The 26,890-nt window shown below is 41.5% G+C and overlaps 1 protein-coding gene across 2 annotated transcripts in view; it reads right to left on the reverse strand.

Annotated features, from left to right (window-relative positions):
* The window catches only part of nectin1a (nectin cell adhesion molecule 1a), a 180,940-nt gene that overhangs the window by 40,303 nt on the left and 113,747 nt on the right, over positions 1–26,890 (reverse strand). For both annotated transcript variants that reach the window (XM_066707676.1, XM_066707677.1), the window contains exon 6: positions 8,253–8,400. In XM_066707676.1, coding sequence (XP_066563773.1) covers positions 8,253–8,400 — 148 coding nt within the window. The remainder of the gene's footprint in view (positions 1–8,252; positions 8,401–26,890) is intronic.

Genomic DNA, 26,890 nt, shown 5'->3' on the forward strand with positions numbered 1-26,890 from the left:
TGAGCACAGCCATGCACACGGATACTGGGGCAGGAACAGAGGGGTGCAGGGGGAAGCCTGTGACTCTGACCGCTTACACTCATGTAGGTGATGCTCAGAGATGCAGTATCGTAAAAACTTTGCTTGGTACAGTTTGACTTCCGCAGAGTTGTGTTGTTGTTATTTAATGTGATATAGAATAGACTTGAGCAAAGTGGTTTTTTTATGATTTGAAATAAAAGCAGATGACAAGATAATTACACGACTAATCTTGAATTTAGCACTTAAATACATCTAATAATTAATGTGACGAATAGATTACAGAGCATAAACGGATAACATGCTTTTAAGCAATTATGTATTTCATTATCCAGGATGCATACTCCTCACAGTGAGAGATAGGCTCAACTTGTCACTGTGTAGATCAACTCTTCCTTTTTGATAAAAATATGGAAAGATATTACAGGTGAAGCAAATGGCGGCCTCATTTAGAGCTAACACAAGCTATGTCTAAAATGTTTTATCTTAATTCATTAAATGCAGTGGAGTTCCAGTTGTGTATTAATTTATCGGTCTAACTAAACGCTTTATGTTAATTACACACGCATACACACACACACACACAGATATATATATATATATATATATATTGAAATCATTGCATATGAGGAAACCATATATTGTGACAGTGCAGGGTGTGGGTTGTGTGTTTGGGATCATGGCTGTGAAATGCAGTCACTGTTTGTTACGCCTTGGAGCGTCGGGAAGAAGTTAACAATAGTGTAGTGTAGGTAAGCAGTGTAAGGAAATCTCATTCTTGCAGTTTGGTCCAGGTCAGCTTTCCAGGAGGGGGTTCTCAAAACAGTCAAGGTTCAGTAGCTGGGTAGTCAATAAGCAAATATTTTTATTTTTCGTTTTATGTCTCCACACAGTTCAACAGCATTCTTATCCACGCTCTATGCGTTTCACCTCAGGTGCTGTGCAGTTACATATTCAGGGTGGCATCCTTATACGCATATATCTTTGTTTTGATGAGGCGCAGGTGTGTCTTCTTGTAGCAGCTCACCGGGGAGTGGCAGGTATTTTCCCTTGTTGTGTGTAGCAAAGAAGGGCAGGAGGGAGGGGTGTCTGGACCTGATGTGCCTCCCGTTCTGTTCCACTCCCCTGCATGATGTCACTCTGTCTATCTATCTATATACAGATGTGCTTAAATTTGTTGGTACTTTTACAGCTCATTGAAATATTGCTTCATTCCTCCTAAAAGGTGATGAAATAAAAACTATTGCATCATGTATACTTGCATCCCTTTGGTATGTCATAGAATAAAGCAAAGAAACTGTGAAAAAAAAATGAATTATTGCTCCTTCTACAAAGATATTCTAAAATGGCCTGGACACATTTGTTGGTACCCTTTGTAAAATATAATAAATAATTGGATTATAGTGATATTCCAAAGTAATTTGTTTATTTAATGTTGTAATCAGTCATTCAGCCTATTTAAATGGAGGAAAGTAGTCACAGTGCTGTTTGGTATCATTGTGTGCACCACACTCAACATGGACCAGAGAAAGCAAAGGAGAGAGATGTCTGAGGAGATCAGAAAGAAAATTATAGACAAGCATGGTAAAGGTAAAGGCTACAAGACCATCTCCAAGCAGCTCAATGTTCCTGTGACAACAATTGCAAATATTATTAAGAAGTTCAAGGTCCATGGAACCATAGCCAACCTCCCTCGGCGCGGCCACAAGAGGAAAATCGACCCCAGATTGAACAGAAGGATAGTGCGAATGGCAGAAAAAGAACCAAGGATAACTGCCAAAGAGACACAAGCTGAACTCCAAGGTGAAGGTACGTCAATTTCTTATTGCACCATCCATCGCTTTTTGAGCGAAAGTGGTCTCCATGGAAGGACTCCATGTTCTTATTTACGCTGAAGATAGTTCTTAATGACTTTCGCTGTATGTTTGGGGTCGTTGTGATGCTGCAGAATAAATTTGGGGCCAATCAGATGCCTCCCTGATGGTATTGCATGATGGATAAGTATCTGCCTGTACTTCTCAGGATTGAGGAGACCATTCATTCTTACCAAATCCCCAACTCCATTTGCAGAAATGCAGCCCCAAACTTGCATGGAACCTCCACCATGCTTCACTGTTGTCTGCAGACACTCATTCGTGTACTGCTCTCCAGCCCTTCGGTGAACAAACTGCCTTCTGCTACAGCCAAATATTTCAGATTTTGACTCATCAGTCCAGAGCAACTACTGCCATTTGTTTGCACCCCAGTTCCTGTGTTTTCGTGCATAGTTGAGTCACTTGTCCTTGTTGCCATGTCGGAGGTATGGCTTTTTGGACACAAGTCTTCCATGAAGGCCACTTCTGACAAGACTTCTCCAGACAGTAGATGGGTGTACCAGGGTCCCACTGTTTTCTACCAATTCTGAGTTGATGGCACTGCTGGACATCTTTTGATTGCGAAGGGAAGTACGCATGATGTGTCTTTCATCTGCTGCAGTAAGTTTCCTTAGCTGACCACTGCGTCTACAGTCCTCAACTGTTCAGTTCACTCACTTTGCATTTAGTTAATTGATAAATATAATATATTCACATGTCTATTTTTGAAAGTATTCTTACTTTAAAGCATTTCTTCACACCTGCCTAAAACTTTTGCACAGTTCTGTGTATAGGCTACATATTTTTCCTCCTATGCAATAATTTTGAGAAGAAAAAGGAAAATTAAACTGAATGATAATGTTATCATAGTATTTTCTGGAAGATGGCAGTTATCAGTTTATGCATGTAATTTTCCATGAATGTTTTTAAATTCAGGGATATTGCATTTTGAAAAATATATTCTGCTTCTTGGTTATGCAGAATTTATAATTATGCAAATGCATGTGTCACAAGAACTACAGTGAGGCAATGCACTACTGAGATAAAGAGCAAAGGCGCTGTAGAAAGCCTAGCTGTTCTGGCCTGCAGCATCAGACAATGGGAACACTGCAGAATGTCCACAATCGAACACACCGAGACAATGAAGTAGAACAGAATGAACGGGCATCTCTCATTAGTGTACTGTGAGATTGTACCTATAGTGAGTGAGGTTCTTAGATACTTATATTTCAAATCCTTCAATAACACAACATGCTGCACAATGCTAAGCATAAAGCAGCACAGGTTATAAAACACAGAGGGACAATTGCTATTACCTACTCGCCAAATGCAGAATGCATAGCTTGAGGATTCTCTCGACTCTGACAAAGTCTCTCGTATGAACTTTGCCAGTTGTTGCTTTGGATTTGGATACATGTCAAATGACATGAGGTTTACATTCGTCTAATGTACTCTAGAACGTTTCTGTCCCTCTGGAGTGTGTTGGTGTGATCACAACTTATGTCTGCCGAGTGGTGGCTTCGCATGTCCATGGCCTGCGGTCAGATCACTTAAAGACACCAGTAGGGGGAGCTGAGGGCAAGGGGTCATTTTTAAAGGGGTGCTTTTACTTTCCTTTCAGGGGAACCTGGTTTCTCTTGTGGCACGCAACTATCAGCAATGCTGGGAGAAAGCAGGAGACAGAAAGCAGTTAATTTAGGCAGTAGCGTGAAAGAGACAGAAGCAGAGAGAGGAGACGAGAGACAGGAAGGCAAAGAGAAGAAGAGTAAAGAGACAGGAGAGAAAGATAGTTAATTTCTCACAGCCATAAGGAGAATGACAATGTTTTATTTGGCGTTCTGAGTCAGGGTTGCAGTGCTGTAATTATAGCCTCCAACAAGTAGGAAAAAACAAAAAAGAAAGGGACATAACATTCATCGAACTAAACAAAAAGCCAAACAAATGTACAATTTAATTTACAACACTCTCACTGGAGTAAAAAAAGCACCATTATCTCAGAGTGGTAAAAAGCAAATTTTCAGACAAAAAATAAATAGATGTAAAGATGACTGAACAGGCAGAGAAGAATGCAGGCTCTTCCGTTGGGGTCAGGGCTCTTTTCTTTCTGTATCACAGAGAAATTGCTCCGACTGTGCCCACAAAACAGAACACACAATGACATCACACTGTAGACAACAGTGTACTTTTCAACCACTCACACACTTAACCATGGCTTTCTATGCTTATTATTAAGCGACATTGTAAATGGTAATCATAACTAGAATTTAAAGTATCTGAAGATACTTTGTCTGCATGTGACAGTACACAAATTGGACACGTATTATTAGGCAGATCAAAGGGGAACTATCACGGTGCAGTACTGAAAATGACTGGTTTATAAGCATTTGTGTGTTAGAAGGAGCTTATAAATAAAGTATCTGTTATTTTCCTGTTCCATTCTATAATTTTCATAACTTTTAATACTTAAAAGTGTCACCTTCAACACAATCATGGCTGCTGTAAAAATCCCAGATGAGCTCTTCTGTGTTTCAGGATGTGACGATTCAACACTTAACAGAAAAGACTACAGCTACCAGAGCACGGGATTTGTCTTCCCGCAGCAGCCCGGGTTATAATCCCGTGTGGCAGTGTGACCGTATGGCTCCATGATCACTGGGACACTTTGAGACAGTTTAAAGTAGCCTTTAAACGGAAAGACATTAACATTTTAAATCAGGCATTAACTACACATTTGCCTAATTGAGTCCCATTGCACTGCAATAAATACATTGAATAAAGGCTCATAACGCATTCATATTAGTCTTTATTGGTTTTCTGTAGGATAAAGTAGCGGTTTATTCCCATTAATTAATAATTAATTTGAAACGCTACATGTAATATTGATCATTATGATCTATCCACTGCACGCATTAGGGATGTAATTCTACATATTTGGTATTCAGTTTTAGTTCACATTAACATTACCATATTTATCAACTAGGCCTATACTGTATGCTGCATTTATTTTACTTTATTACGTAAATCTTTGAAAAGTATATTTGGTGACAACTGTAAGACACCCTGGCGAAGTAAATACAAATATTTAAACACAGGCCAGCACTCTCCAGATCAAGGGTAGCTCAGCTGTTTGCTCCATGGCAGCAATAGTGAACAACTGATCAGTGTTACCTGTCCGCGGCACTCATAAATTAAACAAACTAATTTCAAGGTGTAGTGCCTTGCTATATATTACATTATTAATAATAACAACAATAACAATAATAGGGGGTGAAGAAATATTGCTTTCTCATCAAAATGTACAATTGTACAAACTCAGCACTGCAAAGAAAACACCTTTATAATAAGCCTCAAGTCCCAATCAATTAAACGGAGAAATGCTTCATTCTAAGATTTATGCATGCTCCATAACTGACATGATTGTTGTGGATTGGAAATTGTTTATTAATTCACCAAAATTAATTAGATTTTTCATTGCCCTGTCCTGGAACATTTTACATGTCTGTTAAAAATGTAGCAAATAGGTCTGTCAGATTTAAAATATATATATTAACAGATTTATTTTCCTTCGACGACCACTGAACCTACACAAAGCCACTGAATGCGTTTCAGTTGGTATCCGCATCCCATTGTATGGTCAGCTAATTAATGTTCAATCATTGTCATACACCCTCACCCTTTTTCACATAAAAAATGGTTTATAAATAAATGGGTTGTTATAGCTAATAATGGGAAGAAGATGGGGCACTTTTATGGTTTTATCCTAAATAACAATCTGTGATGAATATGACATTAAAATAATAAATAGTAAATATATATACATTTTATTTCACATTATTACTATTAGCAGTAGTAGTAGTAGTGGTTGTGGTGGTGGTAGTAGTATTATAATGGGAAATCCAATAATATGTGCTTTTAGGAGTGCAACATGTAATCACGGTGCAGCACAGTGATGCACAGAGACTCAGCACTACTGACAGGGAGACGAAGTGTGTTTGACTGTTAATTTTAGGAAAGGAATCTAATTGAACGGCTGTAAATCCCCATGATGGGAAACAAACGTGCAGCACAAGAATGCAGATAGAATTAGCATTACTAGAGGGAATGGACAGACATTGTGAATATTATTTATTTCATTATATTTCAAAGAAAATATATCTGTATGAATGGCTATAAATCTTCACTGCTGATTGGCTATTGATCATATGATTCATGCATACGACATAGTACAACAAAGCTCTCTGCATGGAGAAGTATTCTGAACATTGCACTGCTGTTTTCAATGTCATTATAAATCAATCATTAATTACCATATCCCTGGAAAACATCTAAACAACATACTAGGTATCAAATTGAATCTCTGTACAATGTTTAGCATGTGTAGCACAACTGTGGTAGGAGTTAGTAGTAAAGCTCTGGCAAGAAAACAAGACACTGCGTGTTCTGGGATGCAAACCAAGAATTAAATAAAATGATTTCAAGTGCGGCCATCATGAGTGGACATTTGTAACTGGTAGGAAAGAGCTGATGTAATCCATTCTCAGATTAAGTCAACCGCAGGCCAGAGAAGCACTAAACAAGTCTGCCAGAGAAAATTATAAATTCAAATAATTAATTAAGAGCTGAGGTGGAATGAAAACCAGAGGCCCTCGCTGGCTTCGGAGAGCGGAGCCACACACTGTTGCTTTAGACTCTCCCGAGATAAATGCAGGAACTCCGATGGCCCATGCCTGACTCACGGAGAGTCATATCCTGTACTTCAGCCAGGGGGGTCAGGCGACCTCAGCGTCCTCTACATGTGTACAGGAGTGTGCTGCAGTCAAGAGTCGGATGTCACAATACTAATCAGAAAACGATTTGGCCTCTTTAAAAACAGGAATAATATAAGGGCCTTTGTTCTCTGCATAATCTTTGTTTTCTGATCTTTCCCAAAAGACATCCTGGAAGGCCGTGTGGTTTACTGCAGTGCTCTTAAAACAGGATGGACTGGGCCCTTACCTTCTGTAGTGTATTAAGTGTTTTTTATTTTATTTTATTACGTTTCAAGAGCTGCTGAAGTTGAAGAGTAAAGTCTGAAGGGATGTCAATGTAGTTGAATACCTGCATACAGTGCATTAGACAACATGTTAGTACTCTGCAAAGTAGGATGTCTGATCAGGTTAAAGCAGCTTTCGATATTTGTATACATCATATCTTTGTAAAGTTTACCTTAATTAAATGAGTAATGTAATTCACCACACTCATTAGTGTCTATTGCCATCTGCTACGAATGGAGAATGGTACACGTTAAATCATTAGCAAATGAATTTCTGAAGATTGAGATGTAATTATTAATAATGTAATGAATCATTAATATACCTCTGCATCTGTATAAGATGGCTAAACTGTTTTGTTTTTTTATAGATTAAAAAAAAAAACTGCACTTAACAAGAGTGCTCAGTCCTCACAACTGAATAAAGAATGCTTCAGAATACATTCAGCAAAGAAACGGCACTTCACGGTGTCCCTGGTGGCAGCAGCTTTTGCAGCTCAGACCCTATGCTCAGCCCCCCATGTGCTTACCTTAGATATGTTCTGACAGAGTCAAGTGGCAAATGCATTTATAATAAAAGGTACAAACAATAAAGAAGAAATAGAATTCTATCTGAGCCACATTACTGCCCTGTCAACCTTACTCATTTGCCCCCTGCAGCTGTACTAGAGGAATATGGAATTGGGAGGCAAGGCATAAATACTCTGAGCTTCATTTGTGCTGATTCCAGGACAGGGTCAGATGTGGCCCTGCAGCTGGGGTGGAAAAAGCACGCTGGACTGCTGGGGCTCACTGCCGCATGCCCCATGCTTCAGTGCTCATGTAAATCTGTAGCTATTTGTTTTTCTTATCCAAATGGCACTGTGAAGAACATTTCCGCTATTCCAGACGTGAACAAGGGCCTAAACAGGCAATCAGAAGAAATTCAAGCACCTCTCCCTTGCAAGAAATAGTAAATCAAGGCCCAATCAATCAATTGCACACATCTCAGGCCCACCACCCTCTCTAATCAGAGGTGCAGATGATCATCCAACTGATGTAATGTTTTTTTCCTTGTGTATTTTTTGTTATTTCTTTAGCTCAGACAGTGACCTCTGACATTGTTATTTGTTATGAAATTGAAGCTGAGCTGCCCTGTTATGGAGTTTTGGCCTTTCTTATTGTTTGTAAAGTTGCTATGAAATATGGCAAAGGGTATTTACTCAGTATTGTGCTATATATATATATAAAAAACTTATAAATTTAAAACTTAATATTTATAGAACTTCATACATATATTTCAGAATATATATTTTCAAAATATCGGACAGTTTGTCCACTTTCCGAGCAGCGGTGTTTTCTGCAGTACTCACAGGTCGTTGTCGGTCTCAGTGCGTGTCTTCTGCTGGCGCCGGTACACCACGAACACAGTGATGGCCACACCTATGATCAGCCCGGCTGCCACCACACCGCCCAGGATCCCGATCACACCCCCGGGGGCTCCCTGAGGTAGCGGTTTCTCTGGAGGGAGAGGGGGGGAGGGGGGTAACATTACACACTGCCTCACTGACCAGAGTGGACTGTTGGCATCACATCCCATCTCCCTTGTGCACAAGTCTCCATCTTTCTGTCACCCACGAGTGTGAACGCACACCAGGCACTCCTACTGCATCCACATCAATCTCTCTATCACATTGGCAATACTTTTGTGCAGAGCCAAACTGCAACTCAGTCATTTACTTCAGCAGTCTATTAGCTTGGTAGTGCATGAGGTTCACAGAAACAATCCAACAGAACTCAATGAGGAACACAAAGTACTAAACAGCCTCTGTTGCAAACTGGATTGTGAATGGCTGAAAATATGACTGAATTTTGCATTATCGGTACCTTCTAAAGCATAATTCCGAACATATATGTTAGGAACGGAACAAAAGTATAATATATATTGTAAAATACATGTATTTTTAAATAATTTACTATTGATTGAATTGTTGTTCTAACTTGCACAGTGGGTTGAACAATTAATGATTTATTATGTATGTAAGCCAGTTTCTCAGAGTTCATAGGGGAAACTCAAGAGAGATTGAAGAGCTGCAGGAAGCATTGGAGGCTTCTTAGAAAACAAAACAAACAAAAAGAAAAAGGGAGAAACACGCCACACCTTCCTTCTTCCTCACCGAAACCTCTGAACAGGTTCCCAGGCCCCACTCTGCATTAAAACACCATTAATCTGCAATCAATCCACACAAGACAGAGCAACACTCTGTGGAAGGGCCTTTTGAAAGCGCTGACCGCGTTGTTTGCAAAGTATAAAGTCATGACAGGGACAGTTATTTAAAAGAAATGAATGGATGTGTAATAAATTATCTTCAATAAATGCACCCTAAAGCATAAGACCCCCCTTTACAAACATATTCAGATGTACCCACACAAGCTCCAGCACACACGCATGCACAAAATCCAGCCTCTCATTGGCATAATTCCTTCAAAGTGAAAGTAAAGTTTACCACAGTACATTTTCAGTCATTTGTACTTTGCATTGCCATGGTTTTCAGTGGTTTGTTTCATGACTTCCCAATGCTTTTCTACACTTTACTGTGGTTTACCATTGGTATACTACAGTAAAAGTTTATAAGAGTTATTGCCTTCACCATATCACCATGCACCTATACCGTTCTGTGTGATCACTGCCTTTTCTTTGGTCTTCAATTCTCAGGTGACATTTGGAATCCACGTATTTGTAGATGTAACTAAGTTATATTAATGTTTGTTATTTATGTTCACAAGTTGCAAGTCAGATATATCGTTTTCTTTTGTCAAAACCGGGCAATAAGAATATGTAAATATACTTCTGGGAGATGCGAGCCACAACTTTGCAATATTACATTTTGAAAACCGGACATGAATCATGATGATCAGAGTTAGTCTGGCTTTGAATTGGAGCAGCAGACACACAGATATCATAGCTCCATAGCTATTCACACCAAAGAGCCACGATTAACAAAACACACTCGATAATGAATCATTTAAAAGAGTCGGGAGACTGTGGTAGCTGCAAAAATAAGCATGGGGACTAATCACAGGCTAGATACAGAGCGGAGGAGAAAGAAACTGAAAATGAGAAAGAAAAAAAGAAAAGAGTAAAAGAGTTACTGTGCTTTGTGAGGGAACATTGATCTCGGTTCCCTGTATGAATCACACTGATACGGTTTTAACCTTGGAGATCTGCCTGCCAGTACCGCATGTCTGCCTGTGCATCTTTCTCTTCTAATTCCACATCTTCCTTTTCTTTGTTTCCTGGACAGACAGCTTTCCGTTTTGCCTACAGTTCCATGCACACCACTTCCTTCCATGTGTCTCTTTCAGAAGTGCGCTGGAAGCTCGTGTCTTGTGCTCATGTCACCTCACTACTTGTCTTTATAACCATATTCAAAATACAGATATACAGCGCCCTGAAAAATTAAAAGGAGTGGCCTTGATTGAGAGATAGGACGCAGCAGGATCGAGTCCACACAGACAGATTGCTGTCTAGTCCTGCTGGGCGTGGGCTGAGGTATGAGGCAGACACTTAAGAGGGCTTGTGTTTGTCTGAGGGTGCAGACACATGGTGGGATAATTCACACGAAGCCAGAATCATCTGATAAAACCAACACTGATATACAGTTGTTTACTGATTTTTTTGCCAACATCACAGCAGGATCCTACTTCAAACATTTTGAGGAGGTAACTTTGAAGATGGTAAACATGTCTTTTAAGCAACAGTATCTTAGCACCAGGTCACGCTCTACAGCATGCAGCACAAAACAGATAAATGGACAGATAAAGCAATTTACACAGACACACACATACACACACACACCCATACAAACACAGACACCAGCGGCTGACCCCGCTGCCCACACACAAATACACAGACACACAAATGCAGAGAGACGCACACAGACACGATCAAGATTTTCCCAGACAGGCCAGCAGCTCTTCCTGGCTTCAGCACAGGGAAAATGAGCAGCTGTTATGGAATGAAGTCACTGCGGTCCACATCTTGGTATTTTATGAATTCACTTCCATGGGGACTGTGACACAGCTGTTACTGAGCATCTCCGTCTCTCTGGGTCTTTATGGGAGCAGCATGCTGGCTCTGCATTTCACTTAACTCCATAATCCCGGGGCACTTCCAGAGACTTGCAGCTCACATCAGCTCCAAAAGGGGGCACCAATATAGGCCGAGAACAGGCTCCCAACAGGAACCTACCTTTAACCAGCATCCACTTTCAACCAAACTCACCTCAGTTTAACCCCTGGACAGACAGGATCACATTAATTATTTAACGGCTTTACCCTGCTCTGTTTGGGCAGTCATCTGGGGTAGCTGTGCTGCTACACTGTTCTCAAGGGAAGGACACCAAACAGACTAGTGATGTATTTCAAACGCATTGCAGACCCTACTAAAAACACAGAATAATAAGAAACTCAATTCCTTGTATTTGCATTGGGCATGTCCCCCGCTTCACTGAACAAAATACCTGTAAGACACAGCCCCTCCACTGTGGGTCACAGGGATTAATTTGGACTTAAATATTTAGGAATGCATTGGGAACACTGAACAATAATTGCAGCCATGTTGTTTCCAGGAGTGTAGCAATTTGGAGGGGTGGCTAGCACTGTATTGTGCGAATCCTGATAGGTGTTGCTAAAGAAGCCTTGTGTCAGCCCCCTGTAGTCTCTGATGTTGCCTGGCTGTCCATTAGGGCCCTGAGAGAGCAAGGCCCCTCTCCCAGCGGCCTGAACTCCTCTCTGTCCTGATAACTCACTCACCATGATGATGAACACCCTGAGGAAGAGTGCACATCCTCCCAGTGCGCACACTATCCACAGCACACAACCCACTGGGTATTAAATCATCAAGGCTGAAGGCCTGATCTGTTTTTGTTTGATGGAGGTTTTGTTTGGGTTTGGTAATACTGTACTGTCCTTTCATTACTTTCACAAATTAAATAGAAAATACTTAAATGTTACTTTTAAAACATAAGCAGAATTAAACTGTCAAAATAATGGAAGATTATTTTTTTTACTCTAAAGGGAACAGGAAAACAAAAAAAAACTTCAAGGTGTTTTGCGATCAAAGGAACATGTCACGATGCTTCTCTTCTTCTTTTCTGTTTTGTTTTCAGCATTGTTGAGAAAACGGTTTTAATATCTAAATAATACGATTTCCAGAATCCAGGTAAAAAAATGAACAAACAACGAAGCAATCTGAGTTCATCATGTTTTCCTATGTTCAGGTTAATGTAAGTTACCAGTCATTTTCAAATAATCTTTTCCTTCTTATTTTATACGTATACAACACAACTACCTTGCAGACTGGCACTACATATTATATGGATAAAATGTCAGTTGAAGTTGCTATGTTACCACCGAATGTTTACATGTGTACATATAACAGAAGAACACAGTCTGTGTCACAGGTTGTGATTAAATCATACAAAATTCAGTAGTTACAAGGGAGCAAAAACTTTGCTTTTAGTGTGAGTTTTCACTTTTTCACTTGACTTGAAATGTCTTGTTGACAGAAATACAGCACCTGTCAAATACGCATGTGTATCTGTAAAAGAGGCAAAGTGACAAGCACTTTGATCTAATGCAAACCGAGGTCAGGTTTAAAACCTTGTCACAGGAATCAATCATGTGACAGAAGCTGCAGGAAAAAGACCTCCTTTGAAGGAGCTTGCACAGAAACTTGCATTGCTGATCACTTGGCTCTGCATACATCTTTTACCTTGAAATAACAGTGGTGATTTTAAAAACACTTAAGAAAATACTGCACAGAGAAACACCTTCCCCACCACCTCAGTAATCCTCTGAATAACTCCCGCCCCTCGTTGTGTCTGTACTGGAAATTTGTGCTGCCAAACCAGAAGAGAGTCTGCTTGAGAGGAAAGGACACACACTATCAACTGATCCTGTTTCAATAAATCTCCTCCCTTGGGGTGCATTGTTTAAAGCAAGCCGTTGGCAGGATTACATTTGCCATACCTTTGCAGCCTAATTAAACATAAAAAGCCAGCTAATTGGCTCTTCGTAGTTACACAAATAATTACTAGGTGATAAAAAGCAGTGATAAGTGACACGGAAACAGCAACAATAACAGGGAACAGGGGTCTTTGGAGTCAGAGGGGCAAAGGATAAAACGATCGCTGTCGACTATTAAACAAGTTGAGATCACTGCACTGTAACAGAGCCACTTAATAATGAAACAGCTGCCGCACAGATAGCAGGCTTAGCGAAAATTCAGTTGTAGGGATCTCAAATCCAGAGAAATCGATACAGTCTTGAGAACGTACCGCTAGGAATTGTAGAGCCAGCAAATTCAATTAGTTCTAGAGAACTTATTACAGAGGGATCCAAGTGCCAGCAGATTAAATTAAATCTAGAGAATGTACTGCTGTGGAACTGAGAGCCAGCAAATTCTATTAATTCTGCAGAATGTACTGCCATGGATTTCGAGGCCCGAATTCCATTAAAAGCCAGCTCTGACCGGCGGCAAGCTCCGATTCTTCTACGGACATCTCCTTTTCTCATTTAGGCATGCTCCATCACCCAGCTTCTTCCCCACGACCACTCTGCATTGCATGAAAATACGTACTGAGGCCTGGCAGCCAACCAGCTCCTGTGAACCATATCATGAAGGAGAGGGAAGGGACTGAAGTTTGCAGTGTTGCCTGTATCCAGTAGAAAGAACCACCCATTTGGCCCTGCGGTCAGTGTAGAAAAAGCCGACAAGTGGCGACTCTGACAAGAGAGATTGAATGAAAAACGAGCCAGCCGAGAGGCAGCTTTATATGTCGCTGCCAGCTTTCCAGGCAGGTAAATAATATTTTCATTGCAAGACTGGGCATTAATGTACATTAAATTATCCAGTTGAAGTAATGGCCTATATCACTCCAATTGCATTATGGACTACAAGCAATATTGCACCATAACCATGCGGTGCTCTCTCCGTCTGCTCAGCGCCACAGTGATCAATAGGTTTGTAATGGACCTGCGGCAGCCAAAGAACATAGAGAAGATGAATGGATGTGGGGGGGGCTCAGTCTGACACGGCCCCCCCTACTGCCAGCTTCTGCTCCTGCTGCGCCTACGGGGCTCCCCCCCATGTCTGATCACACAGCAGCACAGCCCTCTCCCACACACACAGGCCAGAGACACTCATCCGCAGGTGAATCAAAATGCAACACAAACAACTCCCAGTGTGTTTTTTCTTTCTTTTCCTATCTTTCTTTTCTATTTCCTTCCTATATGGTTCTGATATACAGTACTTGGGAGAAACTATATGTGTGTGTGTATGAATTCTGTATGCGTGTTTGCTTGTTTTGTACATAATTGTTCTCTAGGTATCTGGAATTACTACAGAACTGCTATAGAACAGCAAACCATTGTATTTTTTGCAATCAATTGGAACTGCTTACTCAGTATGCTCTTGCACACACTAATGTTGTTGCATGTACCCAAGCAGGCCAAAGCCAGTGAGCTGGTTAAAATAACAATAAGGCCAGTAAATTAGAATGAATAAAATGGAGCCCCCAGAGTAACTGACTGTTTAATGCAGACAGTGACTAACCAATTCCTGCCATTCTTTACATTTAAACAGACTTTTTCTCACCCATTACAGCTGTTTCACAAATCGCACCAACGCTCCATTTGTTTTTGTTTTTATAATGCAGTGTCACTGCGTACGAACAACCCTAAAACTGCAATCCAAAACTGCAGCATTCCCTCACTTGCTCAAGCACATTCACATACACAGACATGCACAGACACCAGCACACTCACTTACAAACATGCCTAAGTCAACATTTGCTTTGAACATCAGTTTCATTTCATTACGGATCAAATTGAATTTCTTTGAATTTAGTGTTCCTGCCCCAGTAAGATTGCTATTGATTTTCAATGAAAGTACAGCACTGCGCTGCAGAACCTCATTGCTAGCAGAAGTCTGATATGACATCTCACATGGCAGCAGGCTCATCCTACATTGGATGCTTCGGCATGGTTGTGACCTGGGTGATGGGGGCGGCAGTCTGTGCCATCTCCCATTCTGCCATGCCCTGCGCTCTCACTGGCATAATGCCTCAGGCCCCTGAGAAACCAGACCTCAACTCTGCAACACATATCTCCTATATATACACATATACACATACACACACACACAAACACTCACTTAACAATGTCCTTTATTTCCAAGGAAGAGCTAAAGGATATCCATTAAGCCCATTCCTCAGCAGTGATCCTGTTGCTCTGTGGTGAGTTCATGCACCAGCGGGGGGCTCTGCAGTTTTAAAAAGAGTCACTTAACTTTGCAGATGTACATTTTTCTGTTTTTAAAGAAGTCAGACTTTAAGAAGTTATTGATGTACAATATACAATAGCCTCTACATTTGCTGTTTTTTTCCAGTTCATACCACAAATGTTCTATTGGACTGAGGTCTGCAGATTGGGATGGACGATCCAGAACATCAATTACCCGAAGCCCTCAACTGTACAGACAAAGGAGCAGGATCATCCTCTTTAGCTGTTCAAGGAGCTGCATTTCAAAGTATATGTTTCTGCAGGAGAAAGGAGATGTTTCTGCCATTAAGCACGCTTCCACACGGCATGTTAGTCACACATGGTGGAGCAGTTAACTCAAAATGCTGCCAGTGCTCAGCTGAAAGGCCAAAGGTTCAGCGATCCCCTGCTGGATTCAGCTTATCCCCTTCCAAAATGAGCAATCTGTCACAGGCTGTAATGCTGTGATGCTTGATTTAAGTGGCAACAGGTTCACTGTAGTGGACCGCACTTTAGTTGGCATGATACTGCTGTGACTCTGGCTCAGCATCAGAAAGCGTGCACTGACTGGGCAGAAATCACACCGTAATTGCAGCCCATGTTGAACACACTGACACATATCGCTGCAGCTCTGCGGGTTCTGATGCGTGACAAAACACGCAAAAATCTACATAAAACTACATAAAAATGTGAACCAATGCATCACTGAAGGTGTAGTATCAATAACCAGTGCATACAAAGGCTAGGCCTACTCACTGATTTTCTCACCTCTTTAAAACCATGTGCACTTTTAAGCTTGCGAGGAGCATGTGACACAACTGAAGTAGGCCCCTATCTCCACACAAAACCTTACCATGAAGCTAACCCTCACCTTTGCCCTAACCCCAACACACTGCAAATGTATTATGGACACCTGTTTCAACACCACAGAAGGGACACAGAAGGAGGGCACCCTAAAGCAAACAGGAGTCATAGAGGCAATACTGTAAAAAAGAAAGCACTGAAGATCTGTTTAAAATTAAGGCTTACAGTGATTTTTTTAATTTTTTTACAAGGCAAATACCGCAGACCCCATTAAAAAAAAAAAAGAAAGTGGTTTAATGAAGTTCATAAATCTGTGTTATATGCTCTGAGCAGCTCTTGGCTCTTTCCCTCTCCACCAGCTCAGGAATCTCATTAAGACACCGATTCCCTGCACTGGCATTGCAGCCCACCCGGAACCTGCTGTCCTTAGACCTCGGGCACCGCAAAGCCTCTCACCCCTCTCTCTCCACCATTATCTATCCTGTATTTCCTAAGCCTTCTCTCGTTCCTTTATATTCCAAGATGCATTGCGGGTTCTCTGTGATTACACCTGATTGTACTTTTACGCCATTCCCCACAGTGCCACACTTCATTACAGGTAAATTATTAACACCTGGCTACAAGGTTTTAAGACATGAATGAGCCATTATAGGCCTAATTCTCCAGTAACCACAAGGAGGCCACTAAAACCACCTGCTGCTACAGCGCCATTCATATTCTAATAAAACTAAACAACCAAGGCTCCCAGGCCTTTCAGTTGTAGAAATATGCGGATTTAATTATTAAATTAATTACAGAGACTGAATTCCAAAGTGGTGGAATTTCCCCGACAGCTTTTAAGAGTTTCCAATGTGAGTACCACACCAACAAAACAAACTGACACACAAACAAACAAACACACACACACACACACACAAACAAACTGGAAAAAAAGTCAATCAAATCTCAAAATTCTTGAAATGACATTAATTAAAAAAGAGCTGTGAACAGCACTGATTGATGGCTATTTAAGCTGTTGTGGTGACATTTTTTCCATTAAGTTTCCATCCATGTTTTATTCACCGTCTTTCATAATTACTTATTCATTTATTTCCCGTCGAGTTATGCATGTCGGAAAGCTTGGTATGAGACAGACGTTTGTACTGCTGGTAGCAAAAGAGAGGGAAAACAAAACCAAAAACCTACTGACAAGTGAGAGGTGGCAGGGGACTTTCTTCAATTCTGAAACACACCACAACGATATTGTGCAGGGAGATAACTCACTAGCTGACTGACCTGAACACCTGCTTTACAACAGGGAAATCTGGACATCACATCAGGAGCAGCTGCCCATGTCCTGCAATGGCTGTAATGACTGGAGAGTCCATGCTGGCCATCTGACAGCTATTTCATCCTGACACACTGCTTGCATCTCCACATGCCCCTAAAATACATAGCAACTGCACTGATATTGTGCATAGAGACATAAGCAGAATTTATCCACTTATATATATTCAGTTATTTAATAATTCATTTGCCAACACAGGATTCTAGTCATCCTATTAAATGGAGCGGAGATGTATTATTTCAGCTCGCTTATAAATCATTTGTGGAAGTAAATCATCAAACTTGGACTACCATACATATGTGGATGCATGTCAGGGGTGAACAGTAATGAGCAGACACTAACACTTGTGTGGAAGAACAGTTCAAAATTCTCTCCTGCGTCCGAGTGTTGCTGAGACAAGAATACAAGATGCCGGGGCTGTAGGCAAATGGAAGCAAGACCAAAGCAGTTGTTAGTCAGTAGATTTATTATTTCTGAGCTGTCGGATTGACGCTGTCAAATAGCGCCGCTCAGGCTGACAGCTCAGTAATTAATGCAGACGCTCGCAGGTACACAGTAACAAAAAGTTATAATCACGAGGTGCTGGAAATGAGAGGGTTCGCCGGCTGCAGCTGGGTGAGGAGAATCAGCAGAGTGGGATTGGGAGAGATTTTCATTTATAAAGTCTGGAAGCTGCTGTCAAGATTAAACAGCTTAGTTACAGCAACACCCCCCTCCCCCATTTCATCCATAAAACACACACACACACACACACACACACACATAAACACAATCTCACACCCCTTGTAGGACACAGAAATCACCATATAATTTAACAAGGTTCCAGCATAAACGCCTTCATGTGTGTGGGTGTTCCAAAAAGTGATGTTAAAAACAGATATTATAAAATCTGCAAGAGCAGTAGCATTAATAAGTAAGGTATCGACAGTGTGACAAAAAACATAAATAAATTAAAGCATGTGCATATGTATAGATATGGATTTATTGTAGCTGGAAAGAACTGTGCTACTACTGAACGGCTGATTTCTACAGTATTGGAGTCTTGGCTCTGGACCACTTCCAGAACAGAATCAACAATGGGATGTCTACGGTGTATAAGGTGAACCTGCCGAAACATGAGTACATTTCATTTAATTTTGAAGTGGAACATTCATCTATGTCTGTCTGCCTATCAATCAATCTATCTGCCTGCCAACCTTACTTTTGTTTACCTTGTCTGTTTACCTTTCCATAAAAAGCCTCTATGGAAAATAACATACCTGTACACATAAAGGAATATATCAAGACTGCCGTGGAAAATCCCATGCAAAGTCTTATTTTGAAAAATGTCATTCTCGCCCAGTTCGTACAGACCCCTTCATCAGTATTGTGAAAAAGGCAATTATTAGAAGGTGTGACCTAAGAGAGTGTGCAAGGCAGCAGAGCCATGGGCTGTAGGTATGCATTTCTAATCTCTCAGACAGCCGTTACTTTATAAAATACGATTTTCTGCACACTGTGAAATGTCTGATTCAGTTCCTAGACTGCCTTAAGAGGCCTGCTCCTTCCTTCTGATCTCTGCACTTTGTTATTCTATTTCTCCTCTATGGAGAGACGGTGAAGGTGGTGCATTTAGTCCAGCTTCTGGACTTCATGGGTCAATCTACATCAACGTATAAAGACCGGTAAATGCTTCCTCAGGACCAATCAGGTAGTGAATAATTTTGGTAAATTCAGTCATAAGGAAATCTACTGAAACAAACACCAATCTCTCGTATGGGTCCTAAAGGTCCAGTCCCTCTACTGAACAAGTGACTACACTAGACTTGCTATACTGTTCAATACCCAACATGTGTTGAAGAGTGGCCTGTCAAACTAGCTGGACTGGGGCCCTCCAGGATCCATGGTGCAGATCACTGTTTTAGTGCCAGGGCTTCTTGCCCAGCTGAAACCATTAATAAAGGGCCCTGCCAATAATATGACCCTCATGATAATGCACTGTACAACTTCCAAGACTGGATTTCTGAGGGAAGAGCACAGTAGGTAACTGGACCTTCACAGTCTAGGCACTGCCTCCATAACTTCCTCTCCACCTTTCCTCTCTTCTGCTGCCAGGAGAGCTTCACCTCCTCTGGACCTGAACTGAGTCCCTCCTGCCAGGCAGCAAGTGATGGCAGCTGTGACCTCCAAGTCCAGTTAACAGCTAACCTCAGAACTGGAGCGGCACAGTCTGTCTCGCAGAACCCCTGACCGCCGGGTCAGTCTGCTGCCCTTCACTACAACTTTTGAGATCTATAATTTATTTATCTATCTACACTAAACCCCATTGTCATTCCAGACAATCAAATCAATAAGCAAAGACATGCAAAGGCATAAGCAGGAGTGTTTTGATTCTTTCCCCAGGGTAAAAGCTCACAGGCAGACACGAGCTGCTGTTCAAACAGTGCTGTTTTGTTATTATTGAAAGAACATCCCGCAGCGCTTCAGGGCCTATTTATAATGATCTAGAAAACGTTAGCTTACTTTTTCTTCTTTTCATACATTAGTGTCTTTTTTCCTCCCTTTTCAAAACAAGAACAAAGTAGGAATGCTCGATATCTGATGAGCAAAGAAGTAAATAAACTGCTAAACCCTGCCTTTAAATGATCAGCGCTTTGAAGAAGGGACCGCACATGGCTGAAGGGCAGACATTTGATCCCAAAACTCAAGTTAGAAGATGCACTACGTGCTACAGTTTGCCTTGGAAACGGACTCTTTATCCCTCTCTATCTGTGCACTGGGCAGCAACTCAGCTTTGTTCCAGTTCATATCCACGTCACCTGACCACGTCACACGTCAAACTGAGTCACATAGTGAATTCTATGCTCTGTTCCTCACTCCTTACACACTTCCCTCCCCTCCTCTCTTCCTGATGTGGACAGGCCTCTGCTGTCTCATATGTAATGTTTTTTCTTTGGCTGTACTTGCCTCCTTTTTGAAAAGTAAATCCAAAATGACAGTCACGCGGGTAACCTGAATTAAACCAGACAACTGACTGAAACACTTTCATGTCTGATTTCTCCTTTTTTTTCCATTTGCTTCCCACAATTTAACAAAAGAGTGTGTGTGTGTGTTAGCACATGTGTGTGATTGAGACAAAATCCTGATTCTTCAAAGCAAATCTCTTAGGGCAAAATACAGATTCCTTCACCTGGCAGCTGATTAGAGTCTCTCCACCGCTACGCTGTTTATTAGAGCAGCTAGTGAGAGAGGAGCAAAACAAACACACAACCCCAGCTGCGATGGAGCTGGGGGGGGGTGGGATATAGACAAGTACTTCTTAACCTTAACCTTCACTTCAGAAAATGGTTCCTCTTTTCATTTGAACATGTTCTTATGTGCTAATCTGACAAAAGTAGCATTGGTGTCTATTTTGGAAATTTTCACAGGGCTCTGGCAAGCCCATTGGTGTGAAAGGCTAGATCAAAACAACAAATTATATTCTCTACATTTCCAGGAGAATAGAGAGTGGGGGGATGCTAGAATCATCACATCTTCATACGTCTTTTCAATACTACACAGCAAGCTTTTAGCACACTGTACAGCATATTGAAGGGTAAACTCATAGAGAAACAAGTGACAAGTTCAGCTGTGCTCCTCTGGGCTTTTATTCACACTCCTCTCCAATTCTAAACACCCACGAGAAAAGCAGTTAAAAATATGCAGGCTTTTATTGGTCCCTTTTCACACAGCTTTGGAACTAGAGAAAGAAAGAAAAACAAAGAAGAAAGCGAGAGAGCATATAATGCAAGCCACATTTATTTTTGGCAAACTTACATAAAATGTAATGAGGAAACCTGCCTTAATTTTAAGAAGAAATACAGAGAGAGAATAGATTGATGTGGTTCAGAAGACAAGAAAAAAAACAACACTGACTCAAAATTAACTTAACAAAATCCATCATCCATGCCTGCCACTCTCCGTCACGAAAAACTGGAAACGATTTAGGAGACTTTACAAGCTCCAGTGCTGTCAGTGTTTGCCATTAATGCATTACGCTTTCGTGCGACTCGAAATGTGAGTCAGAACCCGGGTTGCTGTCGCACTGCCTTGCTGCAGCACTGCCAGAAAGTCACACGAAGGCAGTGTGCAAACTTCACACATATCTTCACACTGACCGCAAAGCCACAGCTGGTCTCTGGACTGCAGTCCCAAGTACTGTCTGAATTGGATTAAAAAGTCAGCAGTCAACAACATGTTCTGGAGAAGCTGGTAGAGCAACTGGAGGGACAAGCAAATTCAGGGTGGACTAGGGGCCTGAGCAGTGTTCAATGGAGCTCAAATGTAGAGCAAGTGGTTGAGCATGAAAGCTGGAAAAGGTTGAGCAGTCAGTCAGGTTCTGCAGGGTGGGCTACACAGGCACTCTACTGTGTAACACCTGAGCCATGTGTTAGAAGCAAGTGATCGTGATGGAAGAGAGGAAACCTCTCATCCTGGATGAAGATGTCTGTCAATTGTTTAGCATCATCATCATTAGTGGCGGGTCATAGTGAAAAAAATTAAGAAATAAATAGAGGAGCTTTTACATGAAGAGATATTAGTCTAATTTAGTTACGCGCACATCCCCATATAAAGAACATTTAAGATTAAAGGGTTATACTAATGTAAATTAAAACGTGATGTGCACAGTATCATGACAGATCAGTGTGTAATATCCACACCTACATCATCGATACAGGAACTCGATTCTTCGAATTCTCTGGGAAGAAAACAGCCTACATCTGTGACTTGGAGATCGTCACACACGTCCTTCCTGTCAAACCACGACTTCTGGGTTGTCTTGTGTCACATGATAGGGTCTTCAGCCTTTTAACTCTCTAATTCTCTTGTGTTGACATTATAGAGTTTTTGGCTTGTGGAGTAAACTATCGATAGGATTCGTTGTAGTCGGCATAGTGTCACATGAAAAATCGCTAGTTAATATGGCGGTCGTCTCCAGAGATCGGTAATTTCCGTACATGCTCGAATTAATCTGGGATCAGTCCCATCTGGTACCCATCGGGCTGTGCACGAACTAGAGCCGAACGAAAGTGGGGATTGACGAAGTTGAGTCTTCGATTCCGATCCGATTGGGACGCAGACCGTATGTATCCCGCCACACGATGGGGCTTCGCTGTCATTAACCCATGCATTACCCACAGGGAGAAGAAATAAAGTAAATAAAAAAAGATAAAATAGCAGATAAACGGAAGTGCATTCAGAGTGTTTCATTCATGCCTAGTTCTATAGCCTACTTTTAACAGGGAGGGCTCAGCCCCACTAGCCCATTTAGGATGGCCCACCCCTGGTGATGATGATGACCATGAATAGAAATAATATTTACGATTGCCAGATTTTACAAAACATATATTGTCTGCTGCAGGACTGGTGTATTGGATGCTACTGCCAGACAGCTCAGTAACTTTTGCAGAGACTAGAACTGAGAAGACACAATCTGGGTCTCCATGTAGTACAGGCTTGAGTTTTCAGACTGGGGCTTGGCACCAATGCCAGCTCTACTCAACGGCATTTACTGCACTTACACTTACATTTACTGCAGTGTAATCTGTGCTTGTAAAAATAGGGGGTGTTGGTGTCTGTGTGCGCTATGTGTGTGTGTATGTATGTGGTGGGGGAGCGGGGGGTGGCTGAATTGGGCATCTGGGGCTCATTATAATGGTTCCCCTAAAAAAAACTCACTCTCATTCCTGACAGTGTGGCCATTGCAGGAGGGAGAGTGCGTGACTCGGGCTGGTACAGTTCTCCAGCTGCACATAGTTTGGATCTGCGTGCAGTGCATTGCATTTTCTTTTGCATGAGCACTTCTGGCTCACATCAGCATTCATTAATGTATATTTTATTCCTCTTTTTTTAATTTACACTGTTGAGATTTTCACAACTGCATTCCTGAGAACCCAAGAGAGCTTGTGCTTGAGGTCGTGTGTCTTGGTGTGTTTGATGCAGGCCAGGGAGCTGTCAACCTGGCCTCTGCCCCAGAAATACCAGAAAAATCTACAGCCAAAAAATGACAGTTCCAATGGGAGACTTTTGCAAAGTTCATACAAACAATTTAAGAAAAAGGATAGCCTGACACATGTATTGTAACTTGAGTATGTTTTGCAAGCTGACACAATTCAATTCCTTTGTTTCACTATTGAAATCAGCCATCAAAAGGAAACATTAAAACAAAAAATAACACTCTGTACTCCATTCTCTGCAGACTGCAGTGCCAGGATTTTAAAGACCAGTTCATCGCCAGATGACCACATATGGTATTTTCTAGTTTCTTTTATTTATTTCATTAATTTTTTTATGAACATTTTTTTTAAATATTATACCACATGATTTAAAACAAAAGGGAGTTATTTGAGCTGTAATATTCATAATTGTAAACAGAGAGGCATAAAGGCTTCTGTGAACAAACAGAAAGTCATGTTAACATCAGAGGTTTCACATGTGCTTGTAATAGCCAGCAATTATGTACACTTCATTCCCCATTCGCAACACTCAATCTTAAAATCTTAATACTGCGAGAAATGAGCAGGCCTGGAAGCAGGTGAGAGCCGGGAACTCCAGCTAAACAACGCCATGCGCTGAGCACATGGGCGAGTGTTAATGTCCTGTAAGCATTTCTTTTTTAAAGCAGTGGTGATAAAATGCTGAGAATGGTATTTCAACTCCCCGACCTGCAGCTAAAGCCATTTTCTTCTGCGCCTTATTGCATTTGAATCAGGTCTCTTTTGCCTCTGTATTTTCCCTATCTCTCCAAGCTAATTAGGAACCCTTTGTTGAATGAAACAGCCGTGACGGCCTTTTTGACTGTAACGAAATGTTAGTCAGGAGGCTTCAATTTAGATTTGCAAACATAAGTATGCAGGCAATGGAGCCACAGGTAGTTGATAGGAAGGGGAGGGGGGGGGGGTAATGCCACACACGTCCAAACCACAGTCCTCGCATTCCTGGAGGATAAGAGCGCAAGCTGAAAAAGTGTTTCAAAAAGAGGCACTTCCCCTTCTCCTTACCCCCCTCCCCTGCCTCCTCCCCCAGGTCAGCTGCAAGAGAATCACTGTATGGGCAGGAAAACCTGGGCTGCCTTGTGGAAATGCTGTCCTTCAGATCAGCTCAGGGTGAGTAATAAGGGTGACATTCGTGATTCTACACACACATTCCACCCCCCATCCCCCCTGCCTTTCCCCACCACAGCCAGGCTTGAACACAGAGCCGCTAAGACAGGCATTCGGCCTTCAAAAGCATTCCTTTGCCAATCAGCTCACTGGAAACTCTTACTCTCTTTCCACAGAGCACTACCCTCTGGTATCCTGGCATCAGCCCTCCTCTTGCAAAGTCACTTTGGACACAGTGAAGCACAACGCTGACAGATCACAGAGGAACAAGCACAACACTGGCCACGGGAAAGTGGAGGACAAGTGCAAAATCTATCAGATGCTGAATGTTTGAAATAGGCCTGTGTTTTAAAGTACAGCAGAGGATGGACTTCTCTGAGCGAAGGAGAGAAAAAAGTGTAGAAAAGTACAGTACTTCAACTCCATTATTGAGTTGTGGAAATTGTTCTGCCTTAGGTTGCTCATCAATAACTTCCACCAACGGCTCATTGAATCTGTACAATCTCTGCACTACGGCACTCAACATATTTAACAGCTGATTGTTTGAAGTGATGGATGAGCTACTGGCAGTTTCCACTGAAAAAGCACAAACAAAAAGCAATACTCTCAAATGCTTCAACACAGGAAAGAGTTATGCTGTACCACTTACAATATGTTACACTGTAAACACAAACCAAGAACATGAGGCAATCCAGAATTCCCGTCTAAATTTATACACTGTAATTATTACTACTATTTATTTATTTTAATAATGTGGGAGTTGGAAAAACCAAAAAGCGCACCTGGTATGGTTTCCGTGTCCTGGATTACTCATGGTCTTTGAAGTGTCGATGGGAAAAAAATGCTCTGTCATTTTTCACATCATTTACACTTTGTAGAGCAACTCCTTTGTCTACATCTGTATCTGGATGTGCTTATGATTCATAAAGGGCACATTTATTTGATTTTAGACAATTATTCCCCAAACGTCTAAATATTCAGATTGACCAGAAATGTTCAGAAATGTGCAACTCAGCATCACAAACACATTGACATTGAAAAATCTGAGATTCAAAAACATTTTTGGTTGCTCTGAGCTAAACACCCCTGAGAGCAACACCCAGCCTCTCTATTGGATTGTGACACCTCATCCACATTCCCTGTGTTCTGGATAAGAGTGGATAAATGATGGAGAAAAGACAATGACTTCTCCATCTTCAGGAACACACAGAAATGATGGTGTGAACTGTTGTGCCCCTGTGTGACTGCAGGACACAAAGCGCAGGGTGCTATAGCACAAAACTGCGTATGAGATCAGAAGCACACTGAGTTGACCTGGCTCATGGTCTTATACCTGGGAAGCCAAAAGCTGTGCCTGGAGTTGACTGCATTTGCCAAGCTTAGATGAACGCACAGCTTGATTTCCATTGCAGTTAGAGCTCCACTCTCCTCTGCGACCATATCTGAACACTGATCTGATATTGGTTTGTTTTGGAGGGAAAGCTCTGTTTGTATTACAAATTTACTGTAGATCAAAACCATAAGTTGACCACAAAATCCCTGCTTATGAGACTTGAGGCTACAGATGCAGGCAGGGTGTTTGGAGAGGTCGATCCACAGCTCCTACGATAATCTACAGATCCAACATAAATAAAGAGATGAGAAAACATTGTGAGGTTTTCAGCACTTTACATTCCTTATGTGTCTCTTGGCATCTTATTTTCCTTGTATTTACCCAAAAGGAGCTCTGACTTTCCGTATACAAGAAGAATTTCAGGTTTCTGAGTCATTCCCAGAAGTGAAAATGAATCACTAATTAAGGGGGGTCAAGCAAGGTGAGGGAAGAATCCAGAAAAATCGTATAGTTGCTGTAGCTGATTGCTGATTGAAAAGTCTGACTGCCACTTTCAGGTTGAGATACAGGAAAGAGAGTGACAGATGATGGCAAATAATATATATATATTTTTTTATTCAAGTTTCAGATGAATGGGAAAAGTTTCATTTAGTCGAAGCTGAGTGAAGAATGGTTTAATTCTCTTGTCTTTATTTCCTTTCGCCTGATCTTATCTCCCTCCTCCTCCTTCGACCCCTGTGCAGGTTATCTCCTGAATTACCAGAAGACCCCATTTATTCTCCCATTGAATTAGATGTTTGAACAGAAGCAACTTCATCCTCTTTCTTCTTCTAAAAACAATGTCCTCTCCTACAGAAAGCAGATACGTAACGCCTTCCAAAACACCAGCGTTACCACCCACCCCCCTCTGACTGTGGCTCACTGTACATGTTAATACTCTGGTGCAGCAGCAGGTGGGGCTACTGTAAGAGAACATGTTCATGTTCAAGATCCAAACTTACACATCACTGATCAGTGAGATAACTGTGATGCCTGGTCTAAATGCCACCCGAAGCACCGCAGCGCCAGGACAGTCCATCACGCCTGTGAAAGTGCTATCTC

Source organism: Amia ocellicauda, chromosome 1, assembly GCF_036373705.1.
Source record: "Amia ocellicauda isolate fAmiCal2 chromosome 1, fAmiCal2.hap1, whole genome shotgun sequence".
Taxonomy (NCBI): Eukaryota; Metazoa; Chordata; class Actinopteri; order Amiiformes; family Amiidae; genus Amia; species Amia ocellicauda.